The sequence below is a fragment of the Rhinichthys klamathensis genome, unplaced genomic scaffold, assembly GCF_029890125.1.
Source record: "Rhinichthys klamathensis goyatoka isolate OS25496 unplaced genomic scaffold, OSU_Roscu_1.1 h1tg000040l_1, whole genome shotgun sequence".
NCBI classification, from domain to species: domain Eukaryota; kingdom Metazoa; phylum Chordata; class Actinopteri; order Cypriniformes; family Leuciscidae; genus Rhinichthys; species Rhinichthys klamathensis.
The window spans coordinates 9,657,307-9,672,627 of record NW_026606587.1 but is presented as its reverse complement, the minus strand read 5'-3'; the positions used below and the strand labels follow the sequence as shown (position 1 = coordinate 9,672,627).

Below are 15,321 nucleotides of genomic sequence, written 5' to 3'. Positions count from 1 at the left end.
CATGACACGCTAATCACTAGAGCTTCACAGCGATTTTCATTTACATAAGAAACCCTGACAAACTTGTGTAAGCAAACGTTTCGAGAAGCTTGTGAGAGGTTCAATTGTGCGTTTTACGTCTGTTTGGGGAAAGCGTTCTCACTCTCTTCCCTCTCTATCTGTGGCACAAATTGTCCTGTCGCCAAAGAAAGAAAAAAAGGGAGGAAAGTTAAAATGATTCTGACGTGTCATAAATCACACCAGCACTTGTGGCAAATCATATTTTCCAGACGTCTAATTAATACATTATTTATTTGCTTGACACACTCACACATACACGTGAGTGTAAGTCATTTGTATGGCCGAGTGCCGAAGCACATGTAGATAATCACACACACACAAACACACAGATTTTTCAGTAAGGACATACTACTGAAATCTATGTAAAACTAAAAAGAACTTCCGATTAACACAGCCTAACCCTAGTATAGAAACCTTTTTTTTTATATATATATATATAAATATCATTGATTGATTGTGGATAAGAATGTCTGATGTTTCGCCAGATTCAGCAAATTTCTGAATGACTTTACCATTCAATCAGTCATTGAGAAAATTGCATTCACCTGAAAAAAAAAAGAAAGAAAGTGGAATGAGTTGAAAGAGCACAAGACAGAAATGTATATATAACAAGAATTTGTGTGTTTGGAGCACGTTTGACAGTTTTGGGTCTGTTTTGCATAATTTGATATGCGTATTTACGTCTGGCATGAAACTATTCACTTACCTGAGAGCACCTGGTAGTGTTTTACAATCTAAGCAGAGCTGTTGTGCTGTGAACTCGGTTTATGAATCTGTCACACTGTTTCACACGTTCTCATCACCCCACCAGCAATTCACAACTCTCGGCTCTATTTGTTTAGTTACATTATTAATTTCCATGAAATTCAACAATTTCTAACACCTTTAAACTCTAAAAGGAAAAACTATCTCACCTTCTTCCCAGAGCAAATGTGGAGCATTGGTCTGGCAGCAAACTGCAGAGTAATTGCACTACACACACTATACTTCAGTAAGCGTGTGTGTGTGGCGCGTGCTGAGGTGTGCATGTGATTGCACACAGTGTATGTACTTGTGCATGTGTGAGATTATTGCTAAGAAAAAATGAAAGACACGAATGAGAAAAAAAAATACAAATAACCGAATAAGGAATATGTAGATATGTAGGGTTGGGGTTCATGTGAACACGGCAGAAGCCTAAAGTTGTTTTGGATACTGTACGTGCTGCTCTGACATCGCTGCAGGATTGAATTATGGATGTAAGTAGTTTAAGTAGACTTGTTTGAGTATTTGTGATGTAATTGCTTCCACTCGGGCGGCTTGGATACATTGACAGCCTAATTTAGAGAACCACAGTTTTTTGGGCAGTCTGCAGAGCTGTCAATCAAACCCTGATAAAGGCGGTACAGACTGTAGAGGGTATTCTGTAAAAGAGTCACTTATTCTGTTTGCTTTTCCCCCTCAGTGACTCACTCACTCACCTTTGCAATCACATTCACCTCATTCACTGGTTACTTACAAATGGAACGTGCAAAACCAAGATGTATGCTATATTAAAGGGTCTTTCTGTGTTTATTTGGCCATGCTAGTGTTGTGTTTAAGGTCATCATCACTCGAAGCAATCAATAATCAAATAACTACCACATAAATTAAATAATCAAAACAAAAGATAAGCGTGATGATGCATTTGCAGACGTTTCCTTGCAGTGTACTTCTTGAAAAAATAAGATTTTTTTTTATTTTTTTATGGAATGTCACGTTATTTTTATGGTAACAGGGTTGACACATTCATTTTTTCGTATGTGTTATGTCAGCTAAAATAAAATCTAAAAATATATATATATTGAGAGACTGAAGACAGAATGCCAGCTTGTTTGCATTTTTATTTTAAATTTAAATGTGAATATTGGCTATAGGAACACAATTAATTAAAGAAAATTAATTAAATTATTATTTCTAATTTATAAGGAATTATTAATTTTATAAAATTCATTTATTAAACCAAAAATGGCAGACTTATAAAGGGAAAAAAGCGGGTTATTTGCAATAAGGTCCCACTAGTTAATGTTGGTCCTTTAAATAATATCAACAGAGGCACTTTTTGATTTTAATAATGTATTACTAAATGTTGAAATTAACATTTAAGTCCCCCTGTTACTGGCCACTCAACATTTTCACTGGCCACAATTTTGACATTGATACCATGGAGGGGAATACTGCCATGTAGATATTTTAACATTATCTCATGCAGCAGGTATATTAGGCTGCTGTCACTTTTAAGACCTGACTCACGGATACATTATACTGTTACACGTGCGTTTACGTTCTCAACTTTTTACGTTCACTTAAAAACATACCAAACTGTGTTTATGTGAGTACCAAGACTGGCATTTTGCCATTACTTTGTGTGTATTTGACTGTTTATGCGCAATAAGCAGCTAAAAAGAACTCAATTTAGTACTGAGAGGTGGCTTTACGTGAGAATAAGTTAAATTATTAGCAATAGATGTAATCGTATGGTGAAATTCAAGCCCTGTAACACCAACAATATTCATCTGGAGCCAATCAAATGACTGAGTTAGGGGAGGCGGGTTTGTGTGTAACTCGCTGTCGGAGAGACGATGTCAAGCCTTGTTAACTAATGTTAACAAATGAAACCTTTCATTTCAAAGGAGGTGGTACACCTCTGAGCTAGACAACTGTCCTTCTGTCTACCTTTATCAAAAATATGTGACTCACCTCATTGTGGTTTAGCCCATCTGAAATCTTCAACTGTCTGATTCAATCCAAGAATCCATCAGAACCTTTGCACACGCTCACACACCCCTCATTCAGAGGATGAGACAGGAAACGGGTGGGCTGTGGGCACTGCAGATTACTTTAAAACCTGCATACGCTCCCAATAATCCCAGCGCACAGCCTCTTCCTGTTCTACTCTGAATGAAGGCCACTGAGATTCATACGAGGTCCCATTATCTCCAAACCTGGAACAAGCTCGCTTCTCATATGAGCAGGACACTGGGTGCATTCTCCAAAACCCACTCTATATAAATATTCCTGAAGGCCCTTTAATTCCACATCTCCCCTCCAACTGTCTAGGTTAAAACTTTTCAGCATTCACTTCATCACACTCGGGATGGTTTAACCTGTGCTGCTATAGTGGCGGCCCAGCGGGGGGTTTAGATTCAAACGCCAGACTCATCACTCAGTAGCCATTTAATACTCACTTCTTGACACGTTTCAAAGCCCACATCTAATCTCAGCTAGTCACAGTCTTTAGAATATTCTGGTTCACACTGAACTAAATCTTTATAAGGAGCATTTATGGCATACTAACAATTACCATTGAAAAAGTACTGTACCTCCACCCGCAAAAGCAGTATCACACCAACATGATCATATGGGCACTTTTACAGGTCAAATATTAATATGTTTTCTTTCTGGCAAACCAAAAGTAACCAAAGTTTTTAAACCTTCTGAAACACTTGTCCTTAGTGTAAAATGGTACATTAGTCTTTTGAATAGTCAATGAAGTGCTGATTTCAGGCCATAAAAATGACATGATGTTGTATTTGATGGTAGTCATTAGTAATCATTAACTAATGTTTAGAAGCTAATCATTAACTGTCTTTTGTCTTCACAGCAAATGCTGAATGATCATGAAACGTCGTCTCAAGACAGCTGTATTAAAAAGGTAGGATTTGTTTTGTCATTCCATCCCTCTTTACAGATATGCTGATCTCACCACACACACATAAGAACAACACAAGAGCAAAATGAGAAACTGCAGTTAATAGGGTTCTTTATGCTAACCGAAGGTGAACATAAATGTATTACCGGTAATCACAGCGACAGGGAGTATCTTTATATATATTTAGATTTAAACAGCATTTATTGATATGAATGGAATGTACAGGCTTAGTCTTGGGAGCCTAGATCTTCAATGTTGCTGCTGCATGAGTGAAGGCTACTGCCACAACATGGACATCAATACAGTGAATAGAATGCGATCTGCTGTAAGAAAAGTAGGAAGAACCCCCGAGCAGATTTAGGCAGGTGGTGCTGGGGAAGGTGGAGGGCTAGGACATCTCCCATGGGGTTCTGTACTGAGTTAAGCCGGTTCGGGACAGAAATAAATAGGTTACATAGAACAAACAGATTGATTGGCCATAGTGGTTGGCTTTAGGAGAACCAGTCTGTAGCTCCGAAGAGTATCAAGAGTTGAATACATTTATTTTCACCTTTAGTTAGCAATATATATATAAAAAGTGAAATTCGTTTTTTTCATTGTTCCTTTCTTTCTTTCTGTCTTTCTTTCTTGTGGTACATCTTGATTTCAGTACGTTTGATTCATGTTTAATGAACCTTTTCTTTTGAACTTTTTCTTTTATATTATTATTCACACTGACCAATTTGCAGAGAGTTTGTGAAACAATCAGTTCAACTCAACTTTAGACATTTGGCACTATCTAACTTAAATATGCTGAACAGGGACCTCTAAGAATAATATAGTGTGAATATTGAGTGAAAAAAAAGCAATTCCACTGTCCAAATGAACTGACTCCCGAAACTAACGAGACCTCTCAACAAAACTGTGTTGCACATCAAAGTCTTTCACAACTAATGTGATCTTTTAAGGACATATTTTATTCACTAAGTTGAGTCACCAAAAAAAAAAACCTCATCAGACATGCTCCAAGCATCCTTATTAATATCATGAATTATACATGAGGTGTTATGAATAACTGCCTCACTCATCATCTACCCTAATAGACTAAATGCACTGTCACACATCTGAATATATGCTAATGTGCCAGCAAATAAGAGCAAGTATTTGTGTCTATTTGTGTGTGAGTTCAGATATAGAGAACGTGTGTGTGTGTGTGTGTGTGTGAGGGCAGAACCCATCCTGAGGTTATGTAATGAAAACGTCTGTACCAGATAATCTATAACATTATCCATCTATTTTTCTCACATCCTGTGTCATCTGCTCAGACATAAAAAACACTATTATGAGAGCTGAAAGATTTCTTAAGTCAAATCCCGGCAGATATACAAAAAGAAAAAGAGCTTCTTTTATTTATTTATCCTTTGCTTTTAACCAGTTATCCCTCCTTTACAACACAAACACTCTCGGAAACAGAGATGCCTATCTGAGTCTATCTGTCCAGTGCTCTCTCACACACACACACACACACACACACGTTCCTGAGCTTTGATTTGAGCTCTTTTAAATGTAATCCACCATAGTTTGTCCCAAAAGTGTGTGTAAGTGTGAGTGTGTGACACACAAGCTTATAGTGAACTGACAATGACAGTACACTGAGACATAGATTAATTATAGAAAATCAATGTGTTGTAATTGTATTTGAAACAGATCGCCTCCGGCATTGTGCCTGCGTGTCTGGCTGGATATTAAAACATTTCGCTTTGTAAATGTAGCTAAAACAGGCGGCTGATGTTTTAATGGGAAAGAGATTAATGGCTCTTTTGACAAGCTCTCTGAGACGGTATCAGTGCTTTTGTGGCCCCTGCTGTGACTGATCTCTCATAGACTTAAAAAATGCCCAGTGTTATTTTAACTTACACTGTTTTTATCGAGGAATGATTATGGTCTGATAGAAAGATCACAAGACCAATTGTCAATGTCAGTAAATGTATCAATATACAGTCAAACCAAAAATTATTCACACACCAGATATATATATATATTTTAGATGTATTTACTAGTGGGAGCAGGACACTATAGTTGATTTATAGCAAAATGAAGTAAACTGTGACATATTATACCCAAAAATTCTTCATACGGTGGACTACCAGTAACATTTATAAAAAAGTTGGGACCAAAACACTTTGAACTGACCATGTTTTGCTTAAGCGTTTTTTCTTTAATTGCTAATGTGACCTTTTTACACCACAGACTAACCAAAATTAAGCATTGCTTGCTAGTTGGTTGACCAAAATTGGTATGATCTAATAGTTAAATTTAACAGCTGACAGCTATTCAACATAATTAATTTGTGAGACAGTCTAACAGAAGGATGGCCAAAACCAGTGAAATATCAACTGATTTGATAACTCTGGGTTCTTGTCATATTTTATTACCATTTTCTAAACTATAGCGAATAAACTGTGATGATGTGAGAAATGTTGAAGGTGTCTGAATAAAATTTGGTTAGACTGTATGTGTGTATATATACTTTTATGATAAACTACATATTGTACCTTCATCTTAAGCGTTCAACCATGTGGTTCAGTACATTGCACCACTTTTCATGGAAAGGTGAAAGGAGAGTTGCTTTACCCATTAACATCAGCAGGAGGAGGTCTGTCCGCAGGGGAAATGATGAATCTCCAATGTTAGCTTAACTGAACCAGGAAAATCCGCTCCTGTAAAAATATCATCTCAAGCAACCCTGTACATAGGGCATCTGATTATGCCCCAAAATACATTACAGGTCACGGGAGGGGGGGCGTTGTGCAACCCTGAGGCGAGGTGCTTCAAATGTGACGATTGATTGATTATCATGATAATTTGTTTGAAATGATTATCTGGATATAATAATCACTGCCGTTCACCCCCTGCCTCGTGCTGCATTTTCATGCTCTCTTGTTCCCCGTATAATGCGCCTCCATCAGAAATGGCCTCTGGTTATGGAGGCGTAGTAACAGGGGCCTCCTGGTCAGGTCCTCAGGGGCTGGGGGGCCCCATTGATGAATGATGACCCAAAGGAGCCTGAAATCAGAGAGAATAAACAGGGGGAAGAAGAGAAGAGGAGAGGGACAGGGAAGGCTGGTAACTATCTGTAGCGGAGGGCAATTATACACCAGGCCAGGCGGCCCCAGGGGCAGTAGATCGGCCTGAAGAATGCAGAGGGGTCCTGACCACCCAATACACTCACACACACACACACACACACACACAAACACAGACTCTGAGGCCGGTGGGAAAGGAATTGAAAATCTTTCCTCCTTTTTCATCACATGACGTTGTTTAAAAAAAGTGTGAAGAAAAATGTGACGTGCTAATCACGCCTTATTGTACAAGCCCCGGTTTATACGATCTGAATAACAATCGAGACGATTTCAAAAATGACATTTCACAACGAGTCTTTCAAAGCACATTAAAAGTTTTACAAGTGTCTCTCTGTCTGCTTGTAAACACAAATCTAAGCGATCGTAACGCTTTTAACAACGCTTTCTAACTGTCACTTTAGGAGCTCATTTGAAGGAAAGCGATTCCACGCCGGAGCATGCCTGTTCAATTAAAACAGAAAGCTTTCTTATGCACTCGAGCGCTAGACGGTCTGAAAACACGGGGCAATTGAAGACGTTTAGACTTTTATGTCATTACAAGGGGAGGAGGGCTGTGTAGAAATAATATTTGTGGTTTTTAGCATGACTATGAGAAGACTTAATGATAATATGCTTTCTCTGCCCCTGGCTCGGTTACGTTTTATTGGCCCCTGACTGACAATCCTTTTTTTTTTTCTGTGTGTGTGCTTGTTGAAGTGGCATGTACTGCATGTAAAGATACTTTGTTCTTTGAAGAGAACAATCAATTAGGGTGTGTATGATTGATTACACACTCTATCATCTGCAATAGCTAATACTCCGCCAATACTGTAGTTGAATGGCAATCAAAATGGACTGATTTTTTTTTTTTTTTTTTTATTGCAAAATTAAATTGATAGTTCACCTAAAAATGAAAAGTTGGTCAGCAGTTACTCACCCACATGTTGTTCCAAACTCATAACACTTTCGTTCGTCTTCGAAAGAATGAAGATATTTTAATGAAACCTTAGAGATTGTTGGCCCTCCTTTGAAAGTCCATTCCACCAAAACGTAAATGCTTCAGACAAAAAGGTTTGGCAACACTTTTCAATAAGGTCCCATTATTTAAAGTTGGTCCTTTAAATAATATTAACAGATGCACTTTTTGATTTTATTACTAAATGTTGAAATTAACATTAAAGTCCCCCTGTTACTGGCCACTCAGCATTTTCACTGGCCACAATTTTGACATTGATACCATGGAGGGGAATACTGCCATGTAGATATTTTAACATTATCTCATGATTTGGCAGCAGGTATATTAGGCTGCTGTCACTTAAGACCTGACGCACGGATCCATTATACTGTTACACGTGCGTTTACTTTCTCAACTGTTTACGTTCACTTAAAAACATAACAAACTGTGTTTATGTGAGTACCAAGACTGGCATTTTGCCATTACTTTGTGTGTATTTGACTGTTTATGCGCAATAAGCATCTAAAAAGAACTCAATTTAGAACTGAGAGGCGGCTTTACGTGAGAAGTTAAATTATTAGCAATAGGTGTAATCCCATGGTGAAATTCAAGCCCTGTAACACCAACAATATTCATCTGGAGCCAATCAAATGACTGAGTTAGGGGAGGCGGGTTTGTGTGTAACTCGCTGTCGGAGAGACGATATCAAGCCCTGTTAACTTATGTATGAAGTGTAAAGTGTTACTAAAAGTTTATAAAGAAATTGTTAAAGTACTACATATAACTTGAGCGGTTTTGCTAGACACACGAGCAAGCACGTTTAATATTCCATTTACCATATTTGATGTGCTCTGTGTATGTGCATTGATCAGTGTTTATATGTGAATAAAACCCTAATTTGTTTCTTATTTAAAGCGATTGTGTTTCTTCAGAAGACATAAACCGGTCGATTTATACAGATTTCTTTTAGAATGTGTTTATGAACTTTTTGAAGCATCATATCTTGAATATATTGTGTGTTTTAGAACAATATGATGCTAAGTAAGTGATGACAAAAATGTGAAGTCTTTAATATGCAATAAAGTGCTTTAACCTTTGAAATTTTTATTTTAAATCTTCCAGACTTCCATTATAAGAGCATTACTATACATTGCACAAAATGTTTGTTAAACCTGGGAATGAGTTGAAATTATTCTCTGTGGTAATGGACATAATGAAACTGATGCTATCAAAACGCTTATTCATGTTTCATGAGTCAAACGATTGGAAGCATACAAACAAACATTGTCTTTTGATTGTCAATTTACGGCTTTTTGGCTTCTCAGAGCGCGCATACAGTACACATATACATGAATCCACTGAAGTATGTGAAGGTTGTTTGCGAAGGCGGATACGAGACATTTTTTATCTGGCCTCTTATTCCCAAAGTCATCTCCTGTCATAGTTTCGCTCCTCTTTGACAAGAACAGAAAACAAATGTCTCTTTCTGCCACATCTGTGGGAATTGTCCTTTCCAGAGCAGAATGCTGTCATTATCCCTGATCTTCCCAGGGCTCACAGAACTAGAGCCTGGAATACAGTGTGAAAATAAAATGTGTGTGTGTGTGTGAGAGAGCGAGAGGGGTATGAGGGGCAGAAAGAGAGCGAGAGAGATTGTGAAAGAGAAAGATCAGTGATTGAGGATGGAATGATCCATTGTAGACAGAAGCTGGTCTGTGACGGCACAGCTCCGCTCGGCTGTGCTGGAATTCAAGTGGGAGAAAGTGAAGAGGGATGGAGAGCAAATAGAAGGCTGCTGAATGAGCAGTATATTAACTATTTAAAACGGCATCACTCTATTTTCTCTCTATGATGTCTGAAAGGGAACTGTCTGCGAACAAAGGCAGGATAAAGTGGCTTGCTTTGTCTTTACTCAAAGTCCTCTTCTATTTCTCTGAGTGGGTGTTCATTAATTCAGTTGTGTGAATGAAGTCTGAGCTGCACTCATATAATAACTCGCAACCGGGCTGCGGTTGACATGGAAACCCTTTCTAAAGACGTTATAGGTTCGGGGCGGTTGGGGTGCCCTTGCGGTAATGGTGGTCTGGGACCCTCTCGTACTCTCTCCATACTGGGGTTTGCGTTTGTTTTTCGCTGTCTCAGAGCGGGGACAGCCACGTCCCCAGGCTCATTTCTGGCAAGGAACTATGTGTGCAGTGGTCCCAAAACTATTTGGACACTAAACTCCTAAAATGTCACTGCATTATATTATGAAATATCAAACCAAGTGGCATTTATTTTAAAGAAAGATAGCACATACACACTTTTCAAAGCTAAATAAAAAGTATTTTCTTAGGTTTAAAGTGAAAAAATGATTGATTTAAAAAAAAAAAAAGAAGTATATTGTTACTCTTTGTGGTTGCCAAATGTTAGTGGAACATTTCCATAGTTAATGTCTGTGGTTACTCTACTTAAAAAAATCATACTTTTCTGTCTGATTGACAGGTTTGATATTTTCTTATCTCTTGCTTTTAATTGGCTAAGAAATCAAATACACTGCTGAACAATAACAAATCATTTGTATTCTATTTTTAATATATTTTTTCCTAATGAAAATGTTATTAGTGGTTTATATAATTGTCTTTTTTCGATTTTTATCACAGAATATGGCAGAAAAATATATTTGATTTTCAAATATTTGTCCATTGATTTTGATATATTTTTATTCTGTAATAAATGCTGTCAATTAGCACTGCATTATTGATATACTTTATTGTTGTGATAAGATAGCTGAATAAAAATCTGAAAAAGTTTTGACAGTTGAAAGTTTTGAAACGTTTGACAGTTGAAACGGGAAGAAAATAAACACACGATTGCAACGATATATGGTTTATATGGAAGCTTGTTTCCGCCACTGAATAATACAAAATAAAAAAACAATTGCGACTTTTTATCTCACAATTGCGAGATATTAAGTCAGAATTGTGAGAAATAAAGTCGCAATTGCGAGAAAAAAAAGACAGAATTGCGACTTTTTATCTCACAATTCTGACTTTTTTCACACAATTGCGAGTTTACATCTCGCAATTCTGACTTTATAACACATAATTGCGAGTTTATATCTCGAAATTCTGACATCTTTTCTCAGAATTGTGAGATATAAACTCGCAATTGCGAGTTATCAGGCCAATTCTAAGGGGGAAAAAAGACTAAATTTTTCCCCCTCAGAATAGTTTATATCTCACAATTCTGACTTTACAACACGCAATTTCGATTTTATATCACGCAATTCTGACTTTATAACACGCAATTGTGACTTTATATCAATCAATTCTGACTTTATATCTCGCAATTCTGACTTTATAACACGCAATTACGACTTTATTTCACGCAATTCTGACTTTATAGCCTGCAATTGCAACTTTATATCAATAAATTCTGACTTTATATCTCGCAATTCTGACTTTATAACACGCAATTGCGATTTTATATCACGCAATTCTGACTTTATATCTCGCAATTCTGAGAAATAAAGTCAGAATTGCGAGATGTAAACCCCATAATTGTGAGAAAAAAAGAGTCAGAATTGTGAGATAAAAAGTCGCAATTACCTTTTTTTATTTTTCATTCTGTGGCGGAAACAAGCTTGCATAGGTTTATGCGTGTTCATGTATGTTCAAGTCATATCGGGTGCCTTTGTCCATATAAGGGATTTCCTAAGTTATTACTTCTATTTTGGACTATCTGCGAGAGAGCGGCGCACTCCAGCTTCGAGTATTAATGAAACATACATTGCATGCATGGCCGTAGCCAGCTATGAGGTCACCGAGGTCCGGACCTCGGTCATTTTTTTTACATTCAAAAATAAAATGTCAAGCTCTCTGAATGATTAATTAGCAGTGTTTAAACCACCTCATATGAGTGTTTGCAATTCATGTTGCTGCGAGAAGCTGGCGCAGTGAACTGAACGGGGCTTGAGAGCGCGTTGTGAACGCGGGTGCAGCCTCCGTGTTGCCAGATCCACCTAATAGAAAGGTGGCAGTAGTCACCTGTTTTTCTGATTTAATGTGACACTTTAGGAAGTTATTAATGTGGGAAGGTTTAGTGATATATTAACCTTATTTCCAAAACACAAGCTTTGAACTTATTTCGGATTATTATTATTATTTTGTTTTGCTTGTTTTTCGTAGCAATATCTGGCAACATTTAACTGTCGGCATTAATACATTTAAAAAAAAAGAAGCTTATAGACAAACTGTAATTGCATAAAGCTACCACATTCGGTAAGACAAACGCAATGACAATCGATTATCTGTAAGAAATGTATAACACTATCAAAAACAATAGCATAAAACAGATCTGTATGTTAGCCTACAGAATGAAATTTGCCAAATAACTTACTGGCCAGCTGGAAGACGGCTCATGCTGTTTAGTTAACCTTTCACAAAGCCATCATAAAAACATTAATTAAAGCAGTGTTTCTCAACTAGCAATCTATTCAGTCAGCATATTTGTGTTTGATCTGTGTGAATTTCGTCCGAATTTGACGAGTGATTAAAAGATGGCTAATTCGTAACAGTTCGTACGACCTCACTCGTACGAATTAGTACGATTTTTGCTAAAACGTACATATTTGACGAGTTGCCCAATTCGTATGAATTCGTACGAATGACCCTGACCCCGCCCCTAAACCTACCCATCACGTGGGTTTAGACAAATCGTACAAATTCGTACGAATGAGGTCGTACGAATTCGTACGAATTAGCCATCTTTTAATCACTCGTCAAATTCGGACGAATTGGTCGTGAGATTGCGTTGAACTTGCTAGACCTACTTTTTCTTTGCACAAAACTCTCCAGAAAGTGCCATTTTGGTTTATTTTTCACACAAAAAATCCCGGGGGGGCAAACCCTCGGACCCCCCTAGTGAGAGACTACCCCACACATAATTAAATCCAAATTTAACCCCTGTATATATATATATATATATATATATGCCAAATTCCATAAAAAAAAAGGGTCACAGCTTAATGTCCATTGGGAAATGTGGTTCCAATGGCCAAACCATTATTATAGCAAAATTCTTTACACAACACCCCGGACCTCACTAATTTTCAAACCCTGGTTACGGCCTTGATTTGCATGATGTTCACATTCCCTCGTTTTGGATAAGAATAAAACCTTAGGTCATGCATAGATTATCTTGTATCTTTGAATTTAAATCTAGATTTATTCACATTGACCCATGAAAACCTCTACGTGAACACACTTGATCATGATCATGTGACACTGAAGACTGGAATAATCGCTGTTGAAAATTCAACTTAGCTATCACAGGAATAAATTAAGTTTTAAAATATAGCTTACAAAAACTAAATTTTCAATTTGAATAATATTTGACAAAATTACTGTTTTAATGTATTTTTAATCAAAGAAATGCAGCCTTGGTCAGCAGAAGAGACTTAAAAACACGTGCAACTAATAAGTTACTTTCAAAACATAAAACGGGATTTGCAACACATTTAAAGACATTCAATGAAACGGAAGTTGCAATATTCTTTTCTGCCCTATGCATATCCGAGTGATACAGCTTCTTGAACAAGAAAAATGTAGAATGGGGCTTGATGAATGAATGTAGGATGACGGAGTAAGAGAATGATAAAGAATGAACAGAAAAGAAAAAGATGGCGAGAGGAGCAAGGCAGAGGAATGTCTGAATGCCCAGGAGAGAGACTCTGCCAGCCAGTCACTGTCTGACACAGAGAGAGGTCACTCATATTAAGGCCATACCCAAACATCTGAAGGTCATGTGAAAGCAAACCACCAAATCTGGACCAACTCATCTACCAAAACAATCATAAGAAATGGATCTATCAGATATAGCACAAGTCAAGGGAACGTTAGGCCTGTTAGGAAAAATGCTCAGAAATATCTACATTTCTCTTTCATTACTCAGAAGACTGTTTTGTTATTACATTTTCTTTCAAAATTTTGATGGGGAAATAATATGACAGAAACAAGTGACATTTGTGTGAATTAGCAACTTTACACTTTTAAAAATAAGGGTTCCTAAAAATAAAGGTTATTTTTCTTTTGTCATCGGTGGTTCCATTAAGAATCTTTAACATCCATGGAACTTTACCATTGCACAAATAGTTCTTCATGGTTGAAAAAGGTTCTTTAAATGATTAAATTGAATTTAAAATTATGAAATTATTAAAAACAGGACCCTCAAACACAAGCAAGAGCACTTTTTATTTGTATTTGTGCTCTGGAGAATGCCAAATGTATCTATTTACATCGTGTTTTTGCAGAGGTGAGCAATGTAGCCAATCACAGACATAGTTGTGTTGAACACAATGACCAATCAGAGGTGTTTAAGTTAATCAGAATCCACCCACCGTTCAAAACGCCCAAAAGTTTTTATTCAATGCTGAGTTATGCAGGCTCGCGAAACCTCTCATTAACAAACAAAGTGTAGACACGATGTAAGTCAGGGTACGTTTACACGGCAACGATATGCTTAAAACCGAGACGTTTTTCCTTCGAGTATTTTTGTGTACAGACGACACCTTTGTCAAAACGATCCCCATTCACACGGATCCATGAAAACGACTAAAAAGGCCATTAGATGGCGATGAAACACTATAGACTGAACACGTAATACGCATGTGCATGATGTCATCGTCTTCAGAGATTTGCGTTTTTGTTGTTTACTCGGAAACCGTTTTCAAAAACTTGCACTTTGAAACCCATTTTCAAAAGTCTGCGGTTTCAGGCACCCAAAACGCGGTGTCGTGTAAATGAACGGCCAAAACGCCTAAAAAGTCTTCCATTTTTGTTCGAAAATGGCGTCGTGTAAACAGCCCCTAACACCGTGTCCTAACTACACGCGTCGCGACACGCGATAAAAGGTATCTTTTCCATGTTAATCAGAGTTTTTGTCCTAACCAGACGCGACGGCGACACGCGAAGTTTCTAATTTAGAAACGGTTCCTATTTCTGCGACGTCGCGGCTGACAGATCCGCCCACATTATTTATTTTTAGTTAAAAATAGGTCACTGTGCCACAAGCGATAATGGATAATTTACCTCAGATTTTGAAAGCATATAATATAGCGTTCAAACTGAATTCTATGCAAACATACAACTGTACTTCATAACAAAATTAGCATATTTTGTTAATGTTTTGATTTTTAATATGATTTTATAATCTTGATTAATCATGTCCTTACCCATTTCCAATGCGAGTGCGGGCCAGCAGTGCGAATTCACAGAGAGACTCCGCCCACACGCTGTTCTGAATTGCTGTGATTTTTGATTGACGTGTGGCGTCTCACAGTCGCGTCGCGTCTAGTGTGGACAGACACACTTGCTGTTGCTGGAATTTTATCGCGTCGCGTGTAGTTAGGACACGGTGTAAGACGTATTATTCATTGTTGGCAGCTTCATTGGTTGTAACGGAACTTTGTGAGCTTGTGATGAACTGACAAAGCGACAGCGTTTTAGTGATTGTAAGATGAACGGTCTTGGCTCGCATTCGTCTAATCCATT

The 15,321-nt window shown here is 37.5% G+C and overlaps 1 protein-coding gene across 9 annotated transcripts in view; it reads left to right on the top strand.

Moving 5' to 3' along the window:
• Nucleotides 1-15,321, top strand: part of prdm16 (PR domain containing 16) — a 248,813-nt gene that overhangs the window by 128,569 nt on the left and 104,923 nt on the right. For all 9 annotated transcript variants that reach the window (XM_056246794.1, XM_056246791.1, XM_056246788.1 and 6 more), the window contains exon 3: nt 3,683-3,733. In XM_056246794.1, coding sequence (XP_056102769.1) covers nt 3,683-3,733 — 51 coding nt within the window. The remainder of the gene's footprint in view (nt 1-3,682; nt 3,734-15,321) is intronic.